The sequence below is a fragment of the Haematobia irritans genome, chromosome 2 (genome assembly GCF_050003625.1).
Source record: "Haematobia irritans isolate KBUSLIRL chromosome 2, ASM5000362v1, whole genome shotgun sequence".
NCBI lineage: Eukaryota > Metazoa > Arthropoda > Insecta > Diptera > Muscidae > Haematobia > Haematobia irritans.
This window is the reverse complement of record NC_134398.1, coordinates 94,241,626-94,268,676: the sequence shown is the minus strand read 5'-3', so window position 1 is coordinate 94,268,676 and position 27,051 is coordinate 94,241,626. Positions and strand designations below refer to the sequence as shown.

Sequence of the window (27,051 nt, the reverse complement as noted above, 5' to 3'; positions counted from 1 at the left end):
AAAACTTCGTGTCACGCGCACACCTCTAGTGTGGTTGACTGTTATACGTACATACGTGTGTGTGTTGCATTCAATTGTACTACATGTTGCATTGCATGTTCGAGTGAGTTGTAACTGAACATTGCACATTGGGCCCGATAGGAACAAAAGTTGTTCATTAAATAATTTTGAAAATTATTTTACATTGAAAAATAAATATTAAAATTAATTATTTTAATTGATTAATTATTGAAAAATAGTGCAAGTCAAAGGCAATTGTGACTGTTTCGTATAATAAACAACAGTGATATCAAACTAACCCAGTAGTTTCGCCCGTTTGAAATATTTTTGATTCTTGCACATTGTATCATATACTAATACGTAGTTTTGTTGCACATTGGTGTTGGTAAGACCAAAATTGGAATATTTTTTTAATTTATGAAAAATATACAAAAACATTAAATATTTGTTTATTGCCAATAATAAATAAATTTCGTTCCTTTTTTGAATCCCACTTACGTTTGTTGTTGGAATTGTGTTCTACAACCCCGGTTTTTTATTCCGAATTAATTATTTTAACTCGAAATTCGAAAGTGATAATGTCTGATATCAAGAATTTGATTAAAAGCGCAGACCGCTTAATTGATTTGGATATGTTCGTGACTTCTCTTATAGAGGATGATCACACCGTCCACAGCCTCAATATTCATAAGCAGAAAATTATTCGACTTTGGGAGAATTTCCGTGAAATTTATGAGGAATTGTGTGACACAATGACGATATTGCTAAAGTTAAGGCAAAATATATCGCGACATATAAGACGTATGTTCGTGGACTAGCCCTTATTGAGTCTTTAATTGAAAAGCTCAATGCGAAGAAGAAGTCTTCTAGTTCATCCCTTCCAATTCACCTTCCCCCTTGTGATACTGAAATTTTTTCTGGTGATTATAAATCTTGGCCCACGTTCAGAGATATGTTCTCTGCCCTATATAAAGATAATGAACACATCAGTAACATTAAGAAAATGTATTACCTGATGCAAAAGACGGAAGGTGAAGCACGTGATATTATAAAGACATGTCCGATTACTAATGAGGGTTTTCAGATGGCTTGGCAAAATTTAGTTGACCGTTATGAGAACAAAAGGGTTCTTGTAATCGCCCAACTCAAGATTTTATTCAATCTTGCACCCGTTTTAAAAGAATCTGGTCCCTCTATTAAGCAATTGCAGCGTACTATGAACGACTGCATACCTAATTTGTCTCTTTTGGGCATTGATACGAAGAATTGGGACGTTATATTTGTTTTCATATGTTACACCCGTCTTCCTGAAGTTACCCTAGGACATTGGGAGCAATCTCAAGGGTCGAGTTCTGACCTACCTAAATGGGAAACAATGGATAAGTTTTTGACTGCTTGGTATCAGATCCTTGAGTCCGTCTTTGGCATTAAAGGCGCCCATAATATTTCGACATCTGGTCCGAGTTATGTTAAAAAACCTACTAGCCCAAAGCGAAAATCAAGTACTAATAGTAATGGTAACAGAAGTTTTAAGAGCTTCGCTACGACTGTACCATCTAATCCTCAGCAGAAATGTCCTCTTTGTTCCGAATCGCATCCCCTTCGATTGTGCGAAGAATTTCTACGAATGTCGGTTAACAATCGATTGGAAACCGTCAAACGACTCGAATGTTGCACAAATTGTCTAGCATCGTCGCACACTTTTAACAATTGTAAGAGCTCGAATATATGTTTCTTCTGCAAACAACACAAGTAAGTCGAGATTCTAGCTCACGACCTGGAATGATCCACGATATGGGAAATCCAGCCCGATCAGCTTCTGACGATGTTACTTCTACATCAGAGGCTGCCCGTTCGTTGCAAACTTTTGCAACTGCTATGGAAACATCACAGTTTTCCACAGTAGTTCCTGTGGTAGAATTCTGTGTAATGGCGTAAAGTGCTCAGCTAGAGCATTGATCGATCCTGTTTCGCAAGCAACTTTCATTTCCTGAAAGAAACATGCTTTGCCGATATTCCCAGTTACTTCTGCGAATATTGTTGGCCTAAACGGCTTGATATCGGCGAAGTCTACTAATGTTTTTGGGATCTCATTGTGCTCCCCTATTGACACAACTTTTGAGCTGTCGACAGATGCGTATGTTGTTGACCAATTGACTGGTCGTTTGCCAACTTATTCATTGTCACAGCTTTTAGATGTAAACCTGCCCGAGATCACGATGTGTGATCTAAAATGTTCTCATATGGACCTTTTACTGGGTGATGACATATATTCTCAGATAATGCATACTGATGTTCATAAGCACCCTAATGGTGACCTTATTGCCCAGAAATCAGTTTTCGGTTGGATCGTGACTGGCAAAGTCACCCAAACCAAGCCCCTACAGTCGGTGGTATCATTTTACAATCACATGGAGTTGAATGATCAACTTGCTAGGTTTTGGGAAATCTAAGATGTACCGAAAGTAGAGGAGAGGTGGTGTGAAGAATTATACCTTCGAACGACTTATCGTAATGATAATGGTCGATATGTTGTTTCACTGCCTTTTAAGCGTGAATATCCCAAAGATTTGAAACTTGGTTTGTCCCGAAATAATGCCATTTCTCAACTTAAGCGAAATGAGTCGCAGTTAATGAGAAATTCCGAGCTGAAGATTCAGTATGACAGGGTACTACAAGAGTACGCTGATTTGGGACATATGGCCATGGTTGATGAGAATAAGGTAAATTCTTCTGATACTGTGTATTATTTACCCCATCACGCTGTTTTCAAGCCTGACAGTGCCACCACTAAATTACGTGTGGTATTTAATGCTTCCAGTCCCACTTCTAATGGCGTTAGTCTTAATAATGTATTGTATACTGGACCCGTTCTACAAGCAAATCTAATTTTTTTGATTCTCCGATGGAGATTATTTAGATTTGTCTTCAATGCTGACATCGAGAAGATGTATAGACAAATTCTGATTCACCCCGATCAAGCGTCATATTGTTTTCCGTTTAGCCCCTGAGGATGTGATTCGTGATTTCGAATTGAACAAGGCCACATTTGGTGTGAACTGTGCCCCATATTTAGCTATTCGGACCCTACATAGACTGGATGATGACGTTGAGGGTGAGTTCCCGACTGCTGCGGAGATAATACGTTCGCAGATGTATGTCGATGACATTTTAGCAGGAGCTCACAGTTTAGATGATGCCATGAAGAGCCGTGATGAACTTATAGAGGTTCTAGGTGCTGCGGGTTTAATCTACGAAAATGGACTTCTAATGTGCAAGGCCTTTTGTTAGATTTACCCCCGAATATTTATTGGATAGTGACTTTTTGAATATTTCCAATGAGAGTACCGCCAAGACGGGTTTACGTTGGAACGCTGGGAAAGATGTTTTCTTTTTCAAGCTGGTTTCAGCCCCTACTAGATCTTCCGTCACCAAACGAGCTGTTTTGTCTGAGATTGCTAAATTATTTGACCCAGCTGGTTGGCTGGCCCCTAAGATTATGGTTGCTAAGATTATAATGCAACAAATTTGGAAAGACAAAACAGATTGGGACGAATGTTTGAAACCCATGACTCTGAATAGATGGTTTGCGTTTTTGGACGACTATAGTGAAATCGAACGGATAGAGATCCCCCGATGGGTTGGTTTCAGCCCAGACCATGAAGTTCAGCTTCATGCATTTTGTGATGCTTCTGAGAAAGCATATGCGGCATATACGTCCGAATTAAAAACGCCCCTGGTGATTATGTCACGCATCTACTCGCAGCACGAACTAAGGTAGCGCCAATCAGGGTTGAATCCTTGCCCCGTTTAGAGCTCTGCGGTGCAACTCTATTGGTTGATATGGTTGAGACTATACGCTCCGAGCTGAGTCTCCCAGAAATTGAGACATTCTATTGGACTGATTCGACAATAGTTTTGTCGTGGCTTCAGAAGACCCCGTGCCATCGGTACTAATAATTGGCATCATGTTCTATCACACGATAATCCCGCTGATATAGCCTCGAGAGGTTCTTCAGCGCGCTATCTTCTAACGAATAAACTTTGGTGGAAAGGTCCAGCTTGGTTATGTCGCCCTCGGTCCGAATGGCCCAAATCTACGTTTAGAAACATGACGAATCTTGAGACTAAACCGATTCGAGTCAATTTGAACCAATTATCCCCTCCTGAGGATATTTTAGCCCTGAGAGTTTTGGCATATGTATTCAGATTCTTTCATCGAATACACCCGAAGTTTAGATCGACACAAACGCATTCATCCTTCAATTTAGAACAGGGTGAAATCAACTTTGTGAAAGGTAGTCTTGTTGTCCTCTGCCAGCGTCGTCATTTCCCGGAATATGTGGCGCTGGAGAACAATGCGAAAGAGCCCTCTGTTGAATTTCAATCCGTTTATAGATTCTTTTGGATTTATGCGTATGAATGGTACACTTGCGCGTTCCCCTACTCTCACCTATGACGAGAGATTCCCCAAAATTCTACCCTATGATGCCCGGTTTACCAGACTGTACCTGTGGTATATTCACAAGAATGCGGTACATGGTGATAATTAATTAATGCTGAGATTGATGAGATTAGAATTATGGGTTCCCAGACTGAAGAATCTCGTCAGAACAATCATCCATAATTGCCGTGCATGCATATCGTTTCGGAAGAAAACTGTCGACCAAATTATGGCCGCTTTTCCCCCTGAGAGAACTAGATTGTCTCGCCCGTTTACATGCACTGGAGTCGACTTTGCAGACCCCTTTGATATTAAGTCCTACATTGGTAGAGGTTGCCGTATCACTAAAGGATATGTGATTGTGTTTGTCTGCTTTGCGACTAAGGCAATTCATTTGGAAGCGACAAATTATATGTCGACTGATTGTTTTATTGCTGCATTTACTCGGTTTTTTCCCGAATAGGCTATCCTTCTAAGATGTTTTCTGATAATGGGACATCTTTTGTAGGAGCTTCTAATGTTCTTGGCAGAGACCAAGCCCGATTTCTTTCTGAAGTGAAGCAAAATCTTATTTCGCTTAATGCCTTCCAATTATTGGAATGGAAATTTATTCCCCCTGGTGCGCCACATATGGGTGGTCTTTGGGAGGCAGGAGTTAAGAGTTTTAAGACTCATCTTAAGAAGGTGTCTCAACCTCAGAAGTTCACTTTTGAGGAGTTGAGCACTATGTTAGCCAGAATCGAGGGATGCCTTAATTCAAGGCCCCTTAGTCCTATGAGCGATAATCCGAACGATTTGGCCCCTTTAACCCCAGAACACTTCCTTATAGGTTCTGCCCTTCTCTCTCCACCGGAGCCGGACACGACAATTGAGTCGTTAAGTTATGTGAATAGATCACTCTTTCGCCAGACGGTGGAAAGAGGAATATCTCGTTGAGCTCCATAAGCGAAATAAGTGGAAGTTCCCACAAAGCGATTTTGCAGTTGGTAACCTGGTAGTAATCAGGAAGGATAATTTGCCTCCACCACAGTGGAAAATAGGTAGAATCGAAAAGATCTACTTAGGCCCCGATCTACTTAGGTGCGAGTGATTGACCTCAGGGTAGGAAGTTGTATCATTACAAGGCCCGTTGTCAAACTCGTACTATTACCTGTTGATGAACAAAATTAATAACATTTTATTTTCTTTGTGTGTGTGCTGTCCCCATTTTTCGTATTTCCAGACATGTCTGGCCCATCTCGTCGTCTCAAAAACGAACGCCCTGAGGTCGCCCAACCGAAGAAGAAGTGTGATGAGGTGAGATGCAAAGTGTGTCTGAAACCACACGCACTCCGCCTTTGCCCGCGTTTCCGAGCTATGGACCCTGCAAGACGTCGTAAAGTCGTAATGCAATTCGGCTATTGTTTCAATTGCTTGGCAGAGTCCCACAAAAGGATTGATTGCAGGAGTCGGGAAAGGTGAATGGAGTGCTGTGGTGAGCACCACACAATGCTCCACCCGAGGTTTTTTGGGAACCAGCGGAAGCGGGAAGATCCCCCAGAACCGTCGTTAGTTGACCCCAAAAATCGAAGAAGGTCCCTAGAGCTAGCAAACAGCCACCACAACGTGATTGCCATCAAAGGTGCTCCATTGATGCTCGGCGCCGTAATAATGTCTCCAGGAGTGTGGCACGAAATCCAGAGTCCCAGCAGCTGAGAACCATCAGTGGACGATGCACGTGTGGCCATAATACGACCAGCGCAACCACAGTTAGCCCCAATACCGGACATGGACCGGCTATTATTGTAATCCATGTGCACTCTGGGTATCACTGAATCAACGCTTATGTTTTTTTGTATATGTATGTCCTTTGGAATATTATCTGAATTCTCGTCTTTTGTCCCCTAGCTCCTGCTTGCCCCTATGTTGCATTCCTGCAAGGGGGGCGGGATGTTCAGGTTGACAACCTATTATTTTTAAGATGTAATGAATGGTAAAATACACACCTGTAATTTATAACGATTTATGAAAAAATGACATATAACTGAACGAAATCACTCTGACACTTACTCTCTCTCAAATACCCGAAGGTACGAATATCCCCGCCAATAAATTGAATTCTAATTTATTCTTTAAAAACCAAAATTTAATTGCGTTTTTATTTGTTTTCCCCTCATTGATAAATTATTTTATTTAATTCCCCGCCTTTTCACCTTTATTTATAAAATTGTATTCACAGACCAACGATGGCGATTTTAGCGGCTAATCTTAAACTTAATACCAACCTTTAGACAGAAAGTCATAGATAACTGTTCTGGTTTACGATTTGAAAAACGCGAAACTTTTCCCAATCGCTAGTTTCCGAACTACAATAATATATAATATGAAAATTGTATATAATGTTCTTATGAATAAGGAAATTAAACGGATGAAATTTCTTGTCAATATATAAAATGTTTTAGAAGTTATTGATAGTTAAAAATTTTGCATTTTGCGAATTCGTAAACCAGAGCATGGGAGATAGACTATAACATATAAATTTGAATATTTAAGTGTTTGTCTCTATATTTCATATCCGAAAAAAATTCAGTGTTGCATAAATTGCAATAAATGCATTGTATAGAAGTATCGAAAGATGGAAAAATTAAACATACATTATCCCGCTGGTTTTGGTTTACGAATTCGCCAAACGCAAAATTGTTCTCAATCACTATAATATATAATACGATATTTTCAAAAACTGTATCAATAGGAATTTAATTTCTAAAGGGGTATCGGTTGAAGAGTTATTGGCAATTCAAAATTTTGCGAATTCGTAAACAGAACGATGACCGTCTGTATGTTTTTTGAAATTACGCTACAGTCTTCAATAATGGAGCTACAATGCTAAAACTTTGCACAACCTCGTGCTTTGCCTTTTTGATTTCTCGAGAAAGTTTTAATATAGCCCCCATATAGACCGAGAGATCGTTAAGAACTATACCAAATTTGGTATATCTGGATCTTGTTTTAATATAGTAGCTTCCATACAGTCCAATCCCAATTTGACTTCTTGACGGCATGGAAGCAGCATTTTGTTTACAATTTGCTTAAAATTTAAATAAAAAGAATTGCCGGTTAAAAAATGTGTACTAAATTTATATATGACAATCCACTACGAGATATTTTCAAAGAAAATTGTTTTATAACAAATCACTGCCCAGGCCACCTCTAGCTTTTTTACTTTTACAATACGTTCATTGAATTAGGCATCCAGTATTATTAGCAATTATATCTGCAGGTGCACAGTTGCGCCTGCTGCTCGATGCCAACCTTCCTTTGACAAGATGGATGTCGATATTAGTCACCTGATTGCATGACTATTAATATGCCATGGAGGCATTCGTACTACCACAAATAATTACTTCCCAACCTGCTCAATTTATTCACATGGATAAATGGCTAATTTCCAGCAATGTAACACTGGCAGACTCTACCTTCAACCGTCCGGGCAACATCGACATCCTATTAGGCGCAGAATATTATCATCAGTTACTCGCTATCCAACTAGGAGACAACCTTCCAATCTTACAAAACACAATACTTGGGTGGATAGCATCAGGGAAGGTATCTGATCAACATTTGCTAACATCAATATGTGGGGTACTAACTGATGAAGACAGCATGAACCATACAATCGAACGATTCTGGAAACTGGAAGAAGTCGATAATACACAGAAACAATTATCGATATATGGCGCACAGTGTGAAGCTCACTTCAATCAGCATACTGGACGTGACAAAGAAGGAAGATTCATCGTAATGCTCCCATTTTGTGCCGAACCAAGCTCTTTAGGAGAATCACACAGTATCGCTTTCAACCGTTTCCTGTCTTTGGAACGGCGATTATCTAAAGACATTACCTTTAAACAACAATATACACAGTTTATGGAGGAATACGAAGCACTAAGCCATATGACTAAAGTCAACATAGACAATGTGACAGGAGCAAAATATTTTATTCCCTACCACTGCGTTCTACGACCCGAAAGCAGCACCACTAAACTTCGAGTTGTATTCGATGCTTCAACAAAAACATCATCTGGAAAGTCAGTGAACGATGTTTTGCATACTGGCCCACCACTACAGAATGATCTGTTTGCTATTTTACTACTCTTCAGATTGCCACGTTTAGTGTTTACCACAGACATAGAAAAAATGTTTCGTCAAATACTGATACATCCTAAAGACCGACCATATCAGATTATCCTTTGGCGAAGCAATACCACCGAACCTATCAACTACATCACATTAAATACCGTTACGTACGGAACCAGACCAGCCGCCTATCTAGCAATCAGTTGTCTGAAAGAAATAAGCCGGGAAAACAAGAGGCATTTTCCTTTAGCAGCCAGTTTTTTGGAAAAGAACTTCTATGTTGGTGATGGTCTGGGCGGAGCAGACAGCTTGAATACAGCCTTGGAAATCCAGCGCCAATTGCAACAAGTCATGGCGCGATACGGATTTAGTTTACGAAAGTGGAGTGCCAATCATATCCAGCTGCTTCATAACATTCCGGAGTGTGACCAAGAAGTTAGCCTTGACTTCACCACAGAGGAAACCAATTATACCAAAACTTCGGGTTTGGTCTGGTTACCCAAAGCTGACCAACTTAAAGTAAAGGTCAACCTAGCGCCAATCAAGTCAGTTACCAAAAGGACGGTCACTTCAGATCTTGGACGTATTTTCGACCCACTCGGTTTGCTATCTCCTGTAGTCGGCAGGGCGAAAATATTTGTCCAAGAATTGTGGAATCTAAATCTCTCATGGGATGAAGCTGTACCTCCAGAATTCGACTATCGATGGCGAAATTTTAGAGATAACCTCAAGTCACTTGAAATCTTTCCCGTTCATCGACATGTCTATAAGGGACATATTTCTCAAAACACTCAACTTCACATCTTCAGCGACGCATCAGAAAAGGCATATGGGGCGGCAGTATACATTAGAACAATCTTACCAAATAAGATTATACTTGTAAACCTCCTTTGTGCGAAATCCCGAGTAGCACCCCTTAAACAACAAACTCTTCCAAGGCTAGAATTGTGTGCTGCACAGCTGGGTGCTAACTTGGCGGTTAAAGTTAAGCACGATTTAGACATGATGACAGTACCAACATTTTATTGGACTGATTCTACAATAGTGTTGAATTGGATCAATTCAAGATCATCCTCCTTTCACACCTTTGTTGCTAATCGTATAGCTTCAATTCAAGACAACACGACGCCTGAACAATGGAGACACGTTAGTTCTAAGGATGCCCACATCAGTTACCACAAACAACTCAATGGATGCATGGATCATTCTTTCTTCATGGAGACGAGAAACATTGGCCTCCTGCGTTTCTTCTATCTCCTCATTTGATCATCACTGAAAGAAAGCAACACTTACACAACCTAATGTTGGCCGTTGATGCAGAAAACTTATTATACAAAATAAACCATAGGAATTCCTTTAAGACACTCCAACGAATTGTTGCTTATGTTCTGAGATTTATCAAAAATTCCAAAACCCGTAAAGAAGAACGACAAAACAGGCCAATCCTCACTCCCTTTGAGCTTCACGATTCCCTTATCGTCATAGTTCGTATCGCACAGCATTCTAACTTCAAAAAAGATATTAAACAACTGGAGAAGCATAGAGAACTTAAAAGTTCAAGCCAAATCAAAAGTTTGTCGGCGTTCTTGGACGAACATACAGTTTTAAGAGTTGGAGGCAGACTAGAAGAAACGGCTTTGAGTTTTAATGCTAAACATCCCATGCTTTTGCCATTCAATGACCCAATTAGTCGATTAATCTTCGAATCGTCAAAATCAAGGAAAATAAGCATTGCGGACATACCGCACTCCTTGTTACGGTGAGACAAGGCTTTTGGCCCATCAAGGGAAAGCATTTGGCTCGGGAAACTGTTCACAAATGTATACAATGCGCAAGATTAAAACCAAAACTTCTGAAATAATTTATGGAAAATTTGCCAGAAACAAGAGTAACGCCAGCAAGGCCCTTCATAAACGCAGGGGTAGATTATTGCGGACCAATCTGGGTACATTTCAAAACAAGAGGAAAACGACCTCAGAAAGCATATCTTGCGATATTTTGCAACAAAGGCGGTTCACCTAGAACTTGTGACGGACCTTACAACCGATGCCTTCATTGGGGCGTTGAAAAGATTCATTGATGGAAGGGGTCATTGCCAATATAGGTTATATTGTGATGACGATAGCAACTTCGTGGGAGCAAAAAATCAACTCACAGAGCTGTCAACCTCAGCCTCAAGAAAAAGCGAGAATGCGCAACTAGAAGCATTACTTTCCCCTTTATACCTCCGCGATCTCCTCATTTCGGTGGACTTTGGGAAGCAGCTGTAAAATCCGCTAAAGGTCTTCTGATAAGCATCATCAACCTTGTCAAAACGATGGGAGTTAGTATCCCGAATAAAACACCAATTCTGGAAAAAGATGGTCTCAGGAATATCTCAATGAACTCCAGCAGCGTAATAAAAGGCAAACTAAGTCTCAAAATCTGCAATTGGGCACTATAGTCGTAATTAAAGATAACTTGCCTGTCATGAACTGGCGACTTGGTAAAGTCATTCAAACTTTTCCAGGGTCAGATAATTTCGTCAGGACAGCTGCGGTAAAAACATCAACCGGTATCATTAAGCGAGCCATCCACATATTTGCTCCTCTCCCTCTAGAACAAGCTAATGACGAAATAGGAGATAATTCTCTCCCGCTCAACCACAGCGCCGCATCCAGCGACAAAGACAATGGTTCTCCACCTCCAAAACGTGCTAACCTCACCACAACCGGCATGCTAGTGATCCTAGCATTATTCATCCCACTAGTGATGTGCCAACAAGAAAGAATTAACACTTCCAGTAGTAGATATAATACACTTATATGGCATCGCAACAGCTCATGCCTCAATATCGAACGACCATATCATCTGCACCTTGTTCATTCCATTGTCCAAACAGGATGAATATGACCTATTTTACCTTACACTAGTTCCACAAACAATAAATAATACTCTAGTCATGCCGACATAAAAAATGACAGCCTTTAATGCTCATCGTGACCAATATTTTCCAACGGATGACAACAACCTACTTGACTGCAGCTAACTGGATCACAACACCTTTTTATGCCCAAATATCCAAGCAGTTTACCATAAAGGTGCACCGATTTGTAGCTGCGAAGTCCATCTATTCAATAACGAATCTGACCCTAGCTGCAATATCGAAGTATTATCTAACCACAATGTGTGGTATCAACTGTTCAAGAAAAATCAATGGCTGTGTGCAACTGGTTCACAACTAAAATTAAGTACAGTCTGTTACGGTAAAGGCAGCTATTAGCCTTTACAGGGTACTGGAATATTAACACTACCAGCAGGTTGCACAATGAAAAATGAGATGATTACCATCAACAGCCACCAAACTACCACATCGACCCTTCACCAGTCCAGCTCAGACAATGGGATGTCATTCTTTAATACACTACCTAATGTGGAGAATATGACGCAATCGTTAATTCACCGCTCAAGTATTGAAGAAATAAATCGTTTGCAGGCAGAAGTGAAGGCACAACTACGTGAAATTCCACCAACCTCAACTTACCAGCAGTTCATAGCCTGACAGTTAGTTACTTTGGATTAGCACTTATTCTAATCGTTGTTGTGGTCCTACTAATAAAGTGCATTTTTAAGAAAAGAGCCAACATGCGTATATCACAGCTTGCTCCAAGATCAACATGGGACATTTCAGTGGACCCATCCTAACTAAAACCTTCTACGTAACCGGAATTAGCTAATGCGAGACTTTCAAAATTATTCACGACCCCCTGGGGGTCGCAATATGTTTATTCTCCATGATTTATTTATTTTGTTTGGCAAAATAAAAAAAATCTCAAATAGAATAAAAATTAAATTTCAAATCTTCTGCACATTTCATTCCCATTCTTTCTACATTGCAGCCAATCCAAAGGTGGTAATTCATACGTCAGGTATTGAATGGCACACGCAAGAAAATTTACCTTGCGTATGCTATTCAAGCTACCAGCCAAACAATATCAAATGCAACCCCGGTTATTGGCTTCATATGGAAAAAGAGTTCAACTGCAGTAAAAGCAATTCCGGCAAAAAAAAATATATATAATTCGACTGTTTTCTTTTCATTTATTTTATTTTTTGTTGTTATTATTACTTTCTTTGTATTTACTATTAGTATATAAGGCAGAATAAATTTAATAATGATGATCACTACGCTTAAAAACCAAGGTGTTTTAACTAATGTAATTATTTTCTTTTCTTGGTGTACCACCTAGTAAAGAAAGTTCTGGTGTACTACCAGGACTACAACATCTTAAATCTTTCGCAATATAAAAATATATTTTATTGAATGACAATTCATTTGAAAAAATTGAATGACAATTCATGTGAAAAAATAAAATTAAAAATAAAAAGCAACTGAGACGGATTCAAGTTATAATTTTTTGTAATGTGCGCTTTTCCGTTGAAACTTTTCTTGAATTTTCTATATGTATAAACCTCAAAGAAGCCGAGACTTTTCAAACGAAAACCGTGGAAATCGGTTCGTGCGTTCTGGAGTTGCATCAAAGACCGCGCTGTATGTAAAAAAGATTTTCCCGCTTTTCCATTGAAACTTTTCTGAGCTATAAACCTCATGGAGGCCGAGACCTTTCCAACGAATGCAAACCCGTGGAAACCGGTTCGTGCGTTCCGGAGATGAATCCGAAATGGCGCTGTATATGAAAAAGATTTTCCTGCTCTTCAGTTGAAACTTTTGTTGAATTTTCTTTGCTATACATTTTACGGAAACCGAGACCTTTCCAACGAATGCAAAACCGTGGAAATCGGTTCGTGCGTTCTTGAGTTTCATCAAAGACGCCGCTTTTCCGTTGAAACTTTTCTTGATTTTTCTTAGCTCTAAACCTTACGGAGCGCGAGACCTTTACAACGAATGCAAACCCGTGGAAATAGGTACGTGCGTTCTGGAGTTATTGCGTCAGGAAGGAAAACCTTACTTATTTTTATACTCTCCATCATAGGATGGGGGTATATTAACTTTGTCATTCCGTTTGTAACACATCGAAATATTGCTCTGAGACCCCATAAAGTATATATATTCTGGGTCGTGATGAAATTCTGAGTCGATCTAAGCATGTCCGTCCGTCCGTCCGTCTGTTGAAATCACGCTAACTTCCGAACGAAACAAGCTATCGACTTGAAACTTGGCACAAGTAGTTGTTATTGATGTAGGTCGGATGGTATCGAAAATGGGCCATATCGGTCCACTTTTACGTATAGCCCCATATAAAGGGACCCTAAGATTTGGCTTGTGGAGCCTCTAACAGAAGCATATTTCATCCGATCCGGCTGAAATTTGGTACATGGTATTGGTATATGGTCTCTAATAATCATGCAAAAATTGGTCCACATCGGTCCATAATTATATATAGCCCCCATATAAACCGATCCCCAGATTTGGCTTGCGGAGCCTCTAAGAGAAGAAAATTTCATCCAATCCGGCTGAAATTTGGTACATGGTGTTAGTATATGGTCTCTAACAACTATGCAAAAATTGGTCTACATCGGTTCATAATTATATATAGCCCCCATATAAACCGATCCCCAGATTTGGCTTGCGAAGTCTCCAAGAGAAGCAAATTTCATCCAAGCCGGTTGTAATTTGGAACATGGTGTTGGTATATGATCTTTAACAACCGTTCCAGAATTGGTCCATATCGGTCCATAATTATATATAGCCCCCATATAAAACATTCTCCAGATTTGACCTCCGGAGCCTCTTGGAGGAGCAAAATTCATCCGATCCGGTTCAAATTAGGAACGTGGTGTTAGTATATGGTCGCTAACAACCATACCAAAATTGGTCCAATCACACAAAAATTGGTCCATATCGGTTCATAATCATGGTTGCCACTAGAGCCAAAAAAATTTTGTTAAAATTTTTTTCGGTTCATAATAAAATTTTCATCATTTTCAAATTTTATTTCTATAGAAAATTTTGTCAAAATTTTATTTCTATAGAAAATTTTGTTCAAATTTTATTCGGTTCATAATCACGGTTGCCACTCGAGCCACAAATAATCTACCAAGATTTTATTTCTATAGAAAATTTTGTCAAAAGTTTATTTCTATAGAAAATTTTGTTAAAATTTTATTTCTGTAGAAAATTTTATCAAAATTTTATGTCTAATTTGTCAAACTGAATTATATACGTATTGGATCGATCTTTTTTGATTTAATTATACCACGTATGGACTTACATACAATTTAGAAGATGGTATTAGGAGGTTTTAAGATACCTTGCCATCGGCAAGCGTTACCGCAACTTAAGTAATTCGATTGTGGATGGCAGTGTTTAGAGGAAGTTTCTACGCAATCCATGATGGAGGGTACATAAGCTTCGGCCTGGCCGAACTTACGGCCGTATATAGTTGTTATATTATTGCATAATCAAAAAATAGGAATTGTTTTTAATTTTTGATGTTATATAATGTGTACCATTTTACTATTGTCCATTTGACCGGAGTGAATTTATAATTTTATTCGGATCAGAAGAAAATTTCAGCAAACAACTGACTTTCCTGCAGTATGTTTGATGTTCCGAAAAAAACAGATTATTTGCTGTTTTAGCAAAAAACTGCTAAACAGCAGCATTTTTTTGCTGAAAACCCGCAGACAGCGTTTGCTATTAACAACAGACATTTCTGGTGACATTTCTGAGTCTAAGTGGTTTCACTGCAATGTGGGACGCCGTTCGGACTCGGCTATAAAAAGGAGATCCATTGTCGTTGAGCTTAACATGGAATCGGGTAGAACTCAGTGATAAGAGAGAAGTTCACCACTGTGATATCACAATGGACTGAATAGTCTAAGTGAGCCTTATACATCGGGCTGCCACCTAACCTAACCTACGCAAAAACAAGTATATACGTCCGTAAGTTCGGCCACGACAAATCTTATGTATCCTCCACTATGGATTGGGTACAAACTTCTACAAAATACTGTCATCCACAATCGAATTACTTGGATTGTGGTAATATTCCGATGGCAAGGTATCTTAAAACTTCTTAACATAGTCTTCTAAATTATAAGTTAGTCCATGGTATGTAACATAATAGCAAAAAACAAAGATTACATACGTATCTAATTCAGTTCTTGACCGGTATATATGGGGAAGTCAACAAATACGAACCGATATGAACTTTTGCGCGGTAATTAGAGATCCAGAATTGAAATGCGGGGTCGCTTTTTATGGGGTCTATATACAATTATGAACCGATATGGACCAATTGTTGTGCGATTGGGGATCGGTTTATCTGTGGACTATATATACACCCAGAAAACAAATTCGTTGCTTCAGCCGAATTATTTGCCAACCGAAAATAGGTTGTTCCTTAAACTATCAATGATATCTGCCAGCACAACTAAATTGTAGCTTTTGGACCAACTTTGCATTGGTTGTCGCAATCTCATACTACGTTCGCACTAAACACGAAATCCTCGTAAACGAGGGTTTTGGCCTAAATCCTCCTAGATCTCAGTAGATTTCCAATAGGCAAATATCAGCTGGCTCGTAGAGGATTTCAACAAAATCTCTTTCAAAATCCCCTATACTGCCTTGTACAACTGTGGTTTTAGTACTAAAAATGCGCTTTTTGCAAACCTGCCCCAATTTTCCTTGTAGATGAATGTGTGTGTGCGTGTACACATACGGGTTTGATATATTGATATATTTACAAAGAGCTGTTAAATCTACGAAATATCGTTATTTTGCCAGTCCGAACACTTGAGATTTGTAAACAGATTTTGTTTCTAAATAGCGAGATTTCGTGTCTAATGCGAACGTTGTATCATATTAATTGTTTGGTTTGTTGGTGCAACCGCCCTCGATGTTATTTATTCAGTGATGCCAACTCCCGAAGGGTAAAAAGCACCAAAAATATAGTATAAATTCTAACATACCAGTTCCCGTCACAGAAATTACTCCAACCAGCTAAAATTCCATGTACAACTACTAGAAAAAAGCATTTTTAGTTTTATGAAATTATGAACCTCTATCCACCATATCCGCCTTATATTACACTCAATAATGTTTCTCAGTAATGACTTCAAATTTCAAAATAGGGAGTCTATTTCTTATTTCAGTTATGAGTTCTTTTGTGAATTTAATATTAACGTTTTTAATACCACACCCAGAGAAATGGTTGGTTGCAATTCGATCATTACAATAGGTAGGTAATAGCAGTAACTTTTTTTGTTGCAAGAACAATGTTTTGATTATTTCCCCCATTATATATCCAACACAACTGTAAAAAAGTTCACAAAATCAAATAGGAATTCCCATAACCATTCAATTGGTTACAACAATCAATGCCGATCATTTTAGTTTCATGTTTCATAAAATTGTGGAACTAACCACCAGTTCAAAAAGTTGAGTATAAGCAAGGTAGTTGTTGCAACAAATAAATGATAATATCACCATTGACAATTTAGATGGTATGGCGCTACAATATTTACAAAACAGGGAATAGCGTCACTAAATTTACTTATTAATAGTCCGCAATAAATTGATCAAAATCTTTCGCATTAACAAGTGTAGACTATAATTTGGCTTAAAGTAAGTATCGTACCGATTTAGTAAAAACAGAATATTATAATACTTTCCATACAATTCCAGGCTTCATACACCAACAAACACAAATAATTTTTACGGCAAGAGAGATTTTCTATTGTTTAAGCAAATAAAATTCTAGAACGAGTAAACGGCGGTTCTAAGTCGATCTGTATTTATATCTAGAGGCTTATGGAGGAAATCTCTGGTAAGTATATAATGGATTAGGTTTTGTAGTTTGACCACATGATAACCATCTGCCATTGGTGTATAAAAATACCCCTATAAAAATAGACAAACATTATTTCATCCCTCTGTAAATTGATCTCACATATAGGTAAATAACCTTTGTTGTTAGCACCCAATCTATTTTATATTTATTTTCACAATTTATTAAATCTTGTAATAAATAAATTAAATCTCAATATAATCTGAGCTTTTAATTTAATATTGGTATTTGGTAATACTAGGTTTGCACTAGACACGAAATCTCGCTATTTGGAACCAAAATCTCTTTACAAATCTCAAGTGTTCGGACTGGCAAAATAACGAGATTTGGTAGATTTGAGGATTTAACAGCTGTTTGTAAATATATCAATACAAGCATAAACCCGTATGTGTACACGCACACACATTCATCAACAAGTAAAATTGGGACAGGGTTGCAAAAAGCGCATTATTAGTACTAAGACCACAGTTGTACAAGGCAGTATAGGGGATTTTGAAAGAGATGTTGTTGAAATCCTCTACAAGCCAGCTGATATTTGCCTATTGCAAATCTACTGAGATCTAGGAGGATTTCGGCCAAAATCCTCGTTTACGAGGATAGAGGGATATGAGATTGGGACAACCAATGCAAAGTTGGTCCAACATACTACCACGCAATTACAATTGCCAAATGTTAGTTGTGCTGACAAATGTCATTGATAGTTGATGGAACCACCCGCTTTCGGTTGAGGCAACGAATTTGTTTTCTGGGTGCATCTTTTTCAAGTTCAAAAATTCTGCACTCGTCGCTAAACTTAAAAAAACATATCATAAATAACTATATTGATTAAAAAGGATCAATGCCACCTTCATAACAATCAAATTTTATGGCAATATATTTGATTTTATTAAGCTTTTGACGCTCTAATTTGAATTTTTTATGAAAAGATGAAAAAAGCACTAAAAGAAAAAAAACACAAAAAGAAAAATTACGAAAATAAATACAAAAGAGATCAATTTACAAAGGGGTGAAATAATGTTTGTCTATTTTTTTAGGGGGGTTTTTGAACACCAATGGCAGTTCAATGCATATATACTTGCCAGAAATTTCTCCCTAATGCTTAGTACTAAGTTCGTTTATGCGAAATACGAATATCTTCATATATCTCCGTAAATAGAGTCTCAAAACCAGATATGTTAACTTATTTATGCGAAATAATATACCTGGCTATTTTTTCGTGCGAAAAATCCAGGGTTGTATAAATATGTTCTTTAAAATGATCAAAACAAAGATTTCGCATTTATTCCGCGCTAACTTTTTTTATATGAAGTATAACAGTTTTTCGCGCGAAAACGTGATCTTAGTACTAGGCTTAAAGCCTAGTAGTAAGATCACGTTTTCGCACGGAAAACTGTTATACTCCATATAAAAAACGTTAGCGCGGAATAAATGTAAAATCTTTGTTTTGAGTATTTTCAGATACATATTTATGCAACCCTGAATTTTTCGCACGAAAAATAGACAGGCATATTATTTCGCATATATAAGTTAACATCCCTGGGTTTGAGACCCTATTTACAGAGATAGATTAAGATATTCGTTTTTCGCAGAAACGAACTTAGTACTAAGCATTAGCGCGGAATAAATGCAATTTTTTTTTGAGTATTTTCAGACATATATTACAACCCTGGATTTTTCGCACGAAAAAATAGGCAGGCATATTATTTCGCATAAATAAGACAACATCCCTGGGTTTGAGACCGTATTTACAGAGGTAGATGAAAATATTCGGTTTTCGCAGAAACGAACTTAGTTCTAAGCATAAGCCCCTAGATATAAATACAGATCGACTTAGAACCATCGTTGACTCGTCCTATGTGCTTAATAAAATAAAAGAAGCTCGCTTGCCGTAAAAAGTATTTGTGTTTTTTGGTGTATGGAGCCTGCAATTTTTATGGAAACTTTTATAATATTATGTTTTTACTATACTTACTCGTACTTGCGATATTTACCTTAAGCCAAATTATAGTTTAAACTTGGTAATGCGAAAATTATTATTCAATTTATTGCGGGCTATTAAAAAGTAAATTTAGTGACGCTGTTCCCCGTTTTGCAAATTTTGTAGCGTCATACCATCTAAATTGTCAAAGTTGATATTAATGTTTACTTGTTGCAACAACTACCTTACGTGCGTCCCATGATTGAACTAAAAATTTTTTTAGTATACTCAACTTTTGGTTATAACATACTAACCATTTGTTGATTCCCATGCTGTATGTCTCACTAAACTCATAGAAAAAAGTCTGTTGTTAATAGCAAACCCTGTCTGCTGTTTTTCAGCAAACAAAATGCTGCTGCTTTAGCAGTTTTTTTTACCAAAACAGCAAACAATCTGTTATTTTGGAACAGCAAACATACACCAGGAAAGTCAGTTGTTTGCTGAAATTTTCTGCTGATCCGATTTTTTTGATTATGCAATAACATTTGTGAACAAACTATCCTTTTTAGTAATTTACATTTTTTAATTAAATGGATCCCGGGATTTGTATACGCTTAACTTCTATGAATATGTGGCTAACATAAATATATGTCAATGTCTTCGGTAGTCGAAAGCCTAATTTTATTTTCCGTGCAAAAACAGTCGCAGAAAGTTCAACTTGATGAAGATCTTCTAAAAGAACTCTATATTTTTGTAAAGTATTTTCCATTAAGAGCTGGTATTTTCGTATTTGAAGAAAAATTTAATGTTTTGAGATAATAAAGCGAAAAGTATGCAGTTGATAATGAATTAATGAATTAATTTCAACCAAATATATTCATGTGAATTTTATCGTTGAGGCTGTGATTCGACCCTGGGTTGATAGCATTCTTTCACATGGTCCGGTAGGAAGAATTTAAAGTCGCCATATCTTGGTGGCTTATTATGATTGCCAGATTGGAAACGTTTCCTGCAAAAGAGTTGCTTGTGTGGCATGTACCTGTTAAAAGTTAGCGTTGTCCAATTCAACACCAACCAGCTCATTTCATTTGTGTAAAAATCAAGGCCACTAACTAAACTAAACAGTCGTACGTTGAGAATAGAGGACCCTCAGATAAAACAATTTTGCATTTTGACATATACGCCGACGTGGAAATGAGCCTCATTTGTCACGATGATTTTCCGATTCTGTGACAGCAAAAATTATTTTTACCTCCTCCATATGTTATTGAATAGCGAAGAAAAAGGGAGCAGCGCAGCTATATTTCCATTAAAAAAAAAATCTCTGCCAATTTCCAACTACTTTGCTTTGATCTTACTTTGATAGCATATTTATTTAGTGTTCGTTCGTTCCGTTGACTTGTACAGTCAAGTCCACAACAACTTATTTGGATATAAATCCCTGCGTTTTATAAAACAAAAAGAATTTTATTTACTCAAAAACTTCAACCAAAAACTCTATCGCCAATTCATCGCCAATTGTCGTTTTCGCATCATACATCGTTCCATTTTCGATTCGTCCATTTTTGGCAGAAATTACTCGTCGCATCTTTTGCCTTGCAAATTTGCCCTACAAAAGCACATATTTGAGTTTTTTATTCTTCGATCTTCGCCGCTTGGAGTTCTAACATCGAACACCACCATGTCCAAATCAACCAACAATTAGAATTGTGCGGAGAATTCCCTTCTATTATTGTTGTTTCACAGTTATCTATTGCATGCCTACTTACCGAAAGCCGTAGGCGCTAACTCAATACAGTTTGACAGTCAAGTATCCCTTCCACAAACCACAATAGTTTAAAAACTACTTGTTCATATTAGTAACAAAATGACTAATGAAGAATTGCAAATTGATGAGAGCGGAGCCAGTGGTTCCGATGCGAGTGCATTAAAGGCACAACGAACATCCATGAAGCGTAATATTTCGAATATTAAATCAAAAATTGAAAAAGATGGAGCTACTATTGATCCTACAAGTAAGTCATATACAAACGTAAATTGAAAAACTTAATACAACCGACAATGGCAGAGCGGATATTGAGGAATTATATATTGGTGCCAAAACTACAATTTTAAAAAAGCTAAACCCTATACGCCGTTCAAGTGAATTCGAATCTAGTTTTTTGAATACAACTTCTCAGGGCATTTCTCACCACAATAGACTGCCGCAATTAAAGTTACCGAAATTCGACGGAAAATATTCAGAATACTATCGGTTTATTAACACGTTCATTTATTTATTTATTTATTTATTTCACATTTATACTTATAAGTAAATTACAAGCATAAAGGATAAAGCTATGACAACGGAGGTCTTAAGCTTATTATTAACACGTTCAATACTCTCGTAAATGATGATAGAAGCATTCCAATTATTGGCAAGTTTAATTATTTGCTTAATTGTTTATCGGACCAAGCCCTTGCTGTTGTCGAACCCTTTCCAGTGGTGGAAGAAAATTATAGTAGAGCACTAGAACGTTTGAAAGCAAGGTACGACAATAAGCCTCTGATATTCATAGAAACAATTAATAATTTGTTCACTATCGCACCCATGTCCAAACCTAGCGATGCCGGTCTGAGATCTATCGCAGATACTGTTGCTGCAATTCGTGGATCGTTATTGACACTAGGCCAAGAATCGGATATCGTAAATGCCATGTTAATACATATAGTACTATCGAAAATTGATACGGAATCAAAAAACAGTTTACAACGAAAATCAAGATTTTTCAAAGTTACCTTCTTGGGATGATTGTTATTCAATTTTGAGACGAAGATGTAAATTTTTAGAAAGTTGTAACTCAAATGTCCAAACAAATATTGATCGCGAGGCAAAGAGAAAGCAAAGAGACCATCGCTCTGGCACTTCTTTAGATGTCCAAGAAAGTAGAATTGCCATTTTCGAATTTCGAAAATTTGAAAGTTGTGCTCGATTGTGCTAGGTTTGTGCCGATTTGTGCTGCAAATTGTTTTTTAAAATTTTATCAAATAGCCGAGATATTTGGAAAAAACATGTTTCAACAAAATTTTTGCCAGAATCGCCATTTTCGAAATTTGACATTTTGACAGTTGTGCTGAGTTGTGCTAGCCGAGTACACTATTGTGCCGTTTAAATATAAAATATATGTTGGAAAAACGCCAAAATTTAAATTTACGAATTTCAAAATTTGTGCCAATTTGTGCTAGGTTAGTACTCATTTGTGACGTTTGAATCAACTTTCTATCTCAAACCGTTTTGGAGATATTCGCAAAAACTTTTTTTAAAAATGCCAATTTATGGGAAAATAGCCAAAATTTAAAATTTTCGAATTTCAAAAAACTGAATGTTGTGCCAATTTGTGCTAGGTTAGTACTCATTTGTGCCGTTTGAATCAACTTTCTATCTCAAACAGTTTTGGAGATATTCGCAAAAACTTTTTTTTTTTAAATGCCAATTTATGATTGAAAATAGTCAAAATTTAAAATTTTCGAATTTCAAAAAACTGAATGTTGTGCCAATTTGCGCTAGGTAAGTACTCATTTGTGACGTTTGAATCAACGTTCTATCTCAAACCGTTTTGGAGATATTCGCAAAACCTTTTTTTTTTTAATGCCAATTTATGATTGAAAATAGTCAAAAATTAAAATTGTCGAATTTTAAAAAACTAGATGTTGTGCCAATTTGTGCTAGGTTAGTACTCATTTGTGCCGTTTGAATCAACTTTCTATATCAAACCATTTTGGAGATATTCGCATTTTTTAAAAAAAAGTTTTTGCGAATATCTCCAAAACGGTTTGAGATAAAAAGTTGATTCACAATGGCACAAATTGGCACAACATTCAGTTTTTTGAAATTCGAAAATTTTAAATTTTGGCTATTTTCCCATAAATTGGCATTTTTAAAAAAAGTTTTTGCGAATATCTCCAAAACGGTTTGAGATAGAAAAACTTTACAACAAGGTGTATTTGCTGCGAAAATGCCCGCATAATGGCTCGAATAATTATTAAGGCTTCAATTGAGCTTTGAAATATGTGGAAACCTTTATTCTGGCAGCAAGGCTTAGATAAAAACGAAGTTTTATCCATACTTCAATAGGAACATGTCGAAAATAAAAAAATCCAAAAATAGCTAAAAGGGTCATGAAAAAAAGCCAAAAAAAAAAAAGCTAAAAGCTAAATGCATTTTTTCCCCGCTAAACGTCTTCAAAAAAAGCCAAATCTAGCGGGAAAAAAGCTAAATTGGCAACGCTGTTGAAAACATTCTTTCCAATCTTTGTCTTAAAAGGTTTATATGTAGACGAGGCATACCACTTCGCTTATACTGTGACAAATGCTAAATTGAAAGAGTTCAAGCAGCGCTATCTTGATGACGACAACATAAAAGCAATCGAGAACATCAGCGCTCACACCGGATTCCAATTTTCCTTTATACCTCCTCGATCGCCACACTTTGGCGGATTATGGAAATCCGCTGTAAGGTCCACAAAAACGCTATTGGTCAAAAACATGTCACAAGCTGGACTTACGTATGAAGAGATGTTTTGACTCTACAACAAAAGTCTAAATGGTACAAGACTTATGACTGCATCGAAGAAGGAAGACTTGTTATCGTTCATGAGGACAACATTCCCCCACAACATTGGCTTCTCGCTCGCATAGTTAAATCAATTCCTGGCCGTGATGGAAAAGTCAGAGTTGTGGACCTCAAAACTACAAAGGGTATTTTTCGAAGATCAATCCACAGGATAGCACCTATACCCACAACCGAAGACAATTTAAAGATGGCTTTCAATGGGGGCAGGATGTCTGGTCAGAACTGCTTCAATAAACTTTACTGAATTTAAAATTTTTATCAGTGTACTATAAAATCCAAATATATTCGATAACCATAATATGAAATGTAATTTGAATTCTGCATCAATAATTTACCGGTAACGGTACCTCTTTTTTTACTTTACATATCATCTTAGTTTCGCTATTATCTTTTGTTTGTAACTCAGAACCTGTTTGAGCATTAAAGTGAAAAGAAGCAAAATCAATCTCTCCGTGTTTTCATTTTAATCACACAGTAATCGTGAAAAATGGCAATGGCGCATAACTTTATACTTATTTTACTGATTTATTTTTGGTTTTAGCGGCTAAACTCGAACTTAGTACTCGCCTTTAAGGTTAGTACTATGTTCAGTTTTCAAGCTGATACCCAACTTAATTTCACGATTACTTTTTTTAATCAAATAATTAAAAAATATTAAACGTTTTACACCGTATACATTGCACTATGGGCGGAAATATCAGTGGGTATGGAATAATAAAGCATTTAATTAATTTATAATTAAAATTCACGAAAAAAGCCAAACTACGAGTAGATCATTCGAAATTATATTTGGCAATGTGAATCTGAGTTTAACGTCAAATTTCATGTTTTTCAGCGTTACGGAGTAGTTAGTCAGAAAAAGCGTGTTCACGTTATGCGGTGTTCACGTTACCACGAGTGCACTGTATATCGATATTTCTTATCAAAATCAAATGTTACCAAGAAAAAGGGAGTAGATTCCCCTTATTCCAGGTGTGTTATAGAGGGGGGAGAATTATAATCCAACTTGGAAAACCACAGAATGTAATCATATATGGAGTTTAATTTATGCTTGCCTATTTTTTTATAACGAAAGTGTCATATCCTTAGAACTTGATGTTGTTAGATTTTAATGGGCTGTATAATTATTGGCTTGAATAATTTCTCACAGGTTTTAATGATTTTAATTTACTCAAGAGAAGCGATGATTTAAATAAAGTTTCTCTACAATACCTTGTAAGGTTTTAAGTGCTGTTAACCAGAAATGACTTTATCTCTGGATGAAATAAAAACGATTAAATTCAAGGATTAAAAAACACAACTTTATTGTTCAGAAAACACATTCGGAATGAAGGAGGCAAAAAAGGTTTTTTTACAATTCAGGATGTAAATATGTAATTTAACCCTACATTGGCACGGACATTACCGGACTATGTTGCAGCATTGCAATATAAATAAATGGTAATTAATTGTTAGGTGATATTGGTTTTAATAATACTCGTTATTAAGTATGAAATTCAAATTAAATGTTACAACTTAAAGCGAGTATTAAAGTAAAATATAGTAAATTTTTATGAAAAAATTCACAAAAATTTAAATTCAATGTAACTAAAATCAAGACAATGACGTTAAGACTTGTAGGGTTTGATTTTACTAATTTAGGTTGGGCAGGATCCGGATAAAACCCAGCCGAAGATTGTATTCATTGCTCCTGGAAGTCCTGGAAGTGTTTGGATGTTTCGTAACTATCGAACCATCAACAGATTTCTTGGGGGTTTACTTGCATGGTAATTTCCAACGATGGATAGGGTGGTTGGCGAGAGCAGAGCGTTACGGAACATATGGTATTTTACCTAGCAGCGTCGTTGGCAATTTTAGCTCAGCCACAAGATGTTTGGAGATGTTGCTTGTGGACGAGCAAGTATCCAAGATTGCTCCAGCGTGATGACGTTTCTGCCCAATTTTAACCATTGTGATAGATGGAATTTGGAGATGTTGTAATGGTTGCGATTGAAACTGTCTTGGGAATCGATGTTGTTCGGTGCTGGGTTGGATTCGACGAAGGTACTGTGCCTCGAGGTTCAGATACGGGCTGATCAGAATTTCCACTTTTCTTAGAATTTGAAATATGAAGCAGGAAATGGTGGTTTCCCCCGCTTGAAAAGCAGCCCTTTCTAGAAAAACAGGAACCGGACGAGTGTTGATGAGCCAGACATTTCGGGCAGTATCCATGAAGAATCACCAATCTCAATATTTCAGTTACCTTTTTGGATAAAAACATTTTACATTGACGCAGTCCGTGGGATTCCTTGCGCAGTTTGCAAGAAAATAATTTTTTTTGATTTTAAATCCTTGTAGATATGACACCCCTTTGTGTAATGATATCGACAACTCTTACCAAATTGTCCTTACCAAAATAAATCTTGGAAACCCGACCTAGCCTCCACTCGGTAGGAGGAAGGTTATCTTATCTTACCACAACCATGTTCCCAGTTTCAATTTTTGGCTGCGGATTCTTCCACTTGTTACGTTTGTGGAGCTCCTTCAAGTACTCATGTTTCCATCGTGCTGAAAACTGTTGCGAAAGAGCCTTTACTCGACGCCATCGATTGAGAATTGAAAGTCTAGTTTCTGCGTCAATGGATTCAACTGGAGGCAGTAAAGGACCCCCAATTAGAAAATGTCCCGGAGTCAAAGCAACGAGATCTTCAGGGGTTTCGGACATAGGCGAAATTGGCCCTGAATTAAGGCAGGATTCGATACGGGAGATCCGGCCATTTTTCGGAAATGTGTTTTAAAACTTTTGATCCCGGCTTCCCACAGGCCACCCATATGAGGGGCTCCTGGAGGAATAAAGTGCCAGAAAATATTCCTATCTGAGAATTGTGCCACGACAGCATCAAGAGAGCTGTTTAAAAAAATCTTTTGGCAATGTTTTGGAGGCACATACAAAAGTTTTCCCGTTGTCGGAAAAGAGGTTCAGTGGACATCCTCTTCTGGAAGTAAACCTATGGACACAAGCAACAAATGCTGGGGCGAAAAGTGAACTTGTCAATTCGAGGTGTATAGCCCGAGTCGAAAAACAGATGAAGACTCAGACGTAGCCTTTTGTTATGGTACAAGATCGAGCGGCATAATTTTTTATTTCAAAAGGCCCCGCGAAGTCGAGACCTGTATTTGTGAAGGGCCT

General features: G+C 37.4%; 3 protein-coding genes across 3 annotated transcripts; all 3 read left to right on the top strand.

Annotated features, from left to right (window-relative positions):
* Positions 1-1,003: 1,003 nt before the first annotated feature.
* Positions 1,004-4,459, top strand: LOC142224793 (uncharacterized). The gene is made up of 7 exons (XM_075294580.1): positions 1,004-1,712; positions 1,754-1,926; positions 1,998-2,393; positions 2,553-2,852; positions 2,983-3,272; positions 3,319-3,777; positions 3,934-4,459. The coding sequence occupies exons 1-7, from the start codon at positions 1,004-1,006 to the stop codon at positions 4,457-4,459; spliced, it is 2,853 nt and encodes a 950-aa protein (XP_075150695.1).
* Positions 4,460-4,921: 462 nt separating this feature from the next.
* Positions 4,922-5,380, top strand: LOC142224792 (uncharacterized). The gene has a single exon (XM_075294579.1). The coding sequence runs from the start codon at positions 4,922-4,924 to the stop codon at positions 5,378-5,380; it is 459 nt and encodes a 152-aa protein (XP_075150694.1).
* Positions 5,381-7,795: 2,415 nt separating this feature from the next.
* LOC142224791 (uncharacterized) lies at positions 7,796-9,826 on the top strand. Its single transcript, XM_075294578.1, has one exon. It carries the CDS (start codon positions 7,796-7,798, stop codon positions 9,824-9,826), a length of 2,031 nt encoding a protein of 676 aa, XP_075150693.1.
* The last annotated feature ends 17,225 nt before the right edge of the window (positions 9,827-27,051 follow it).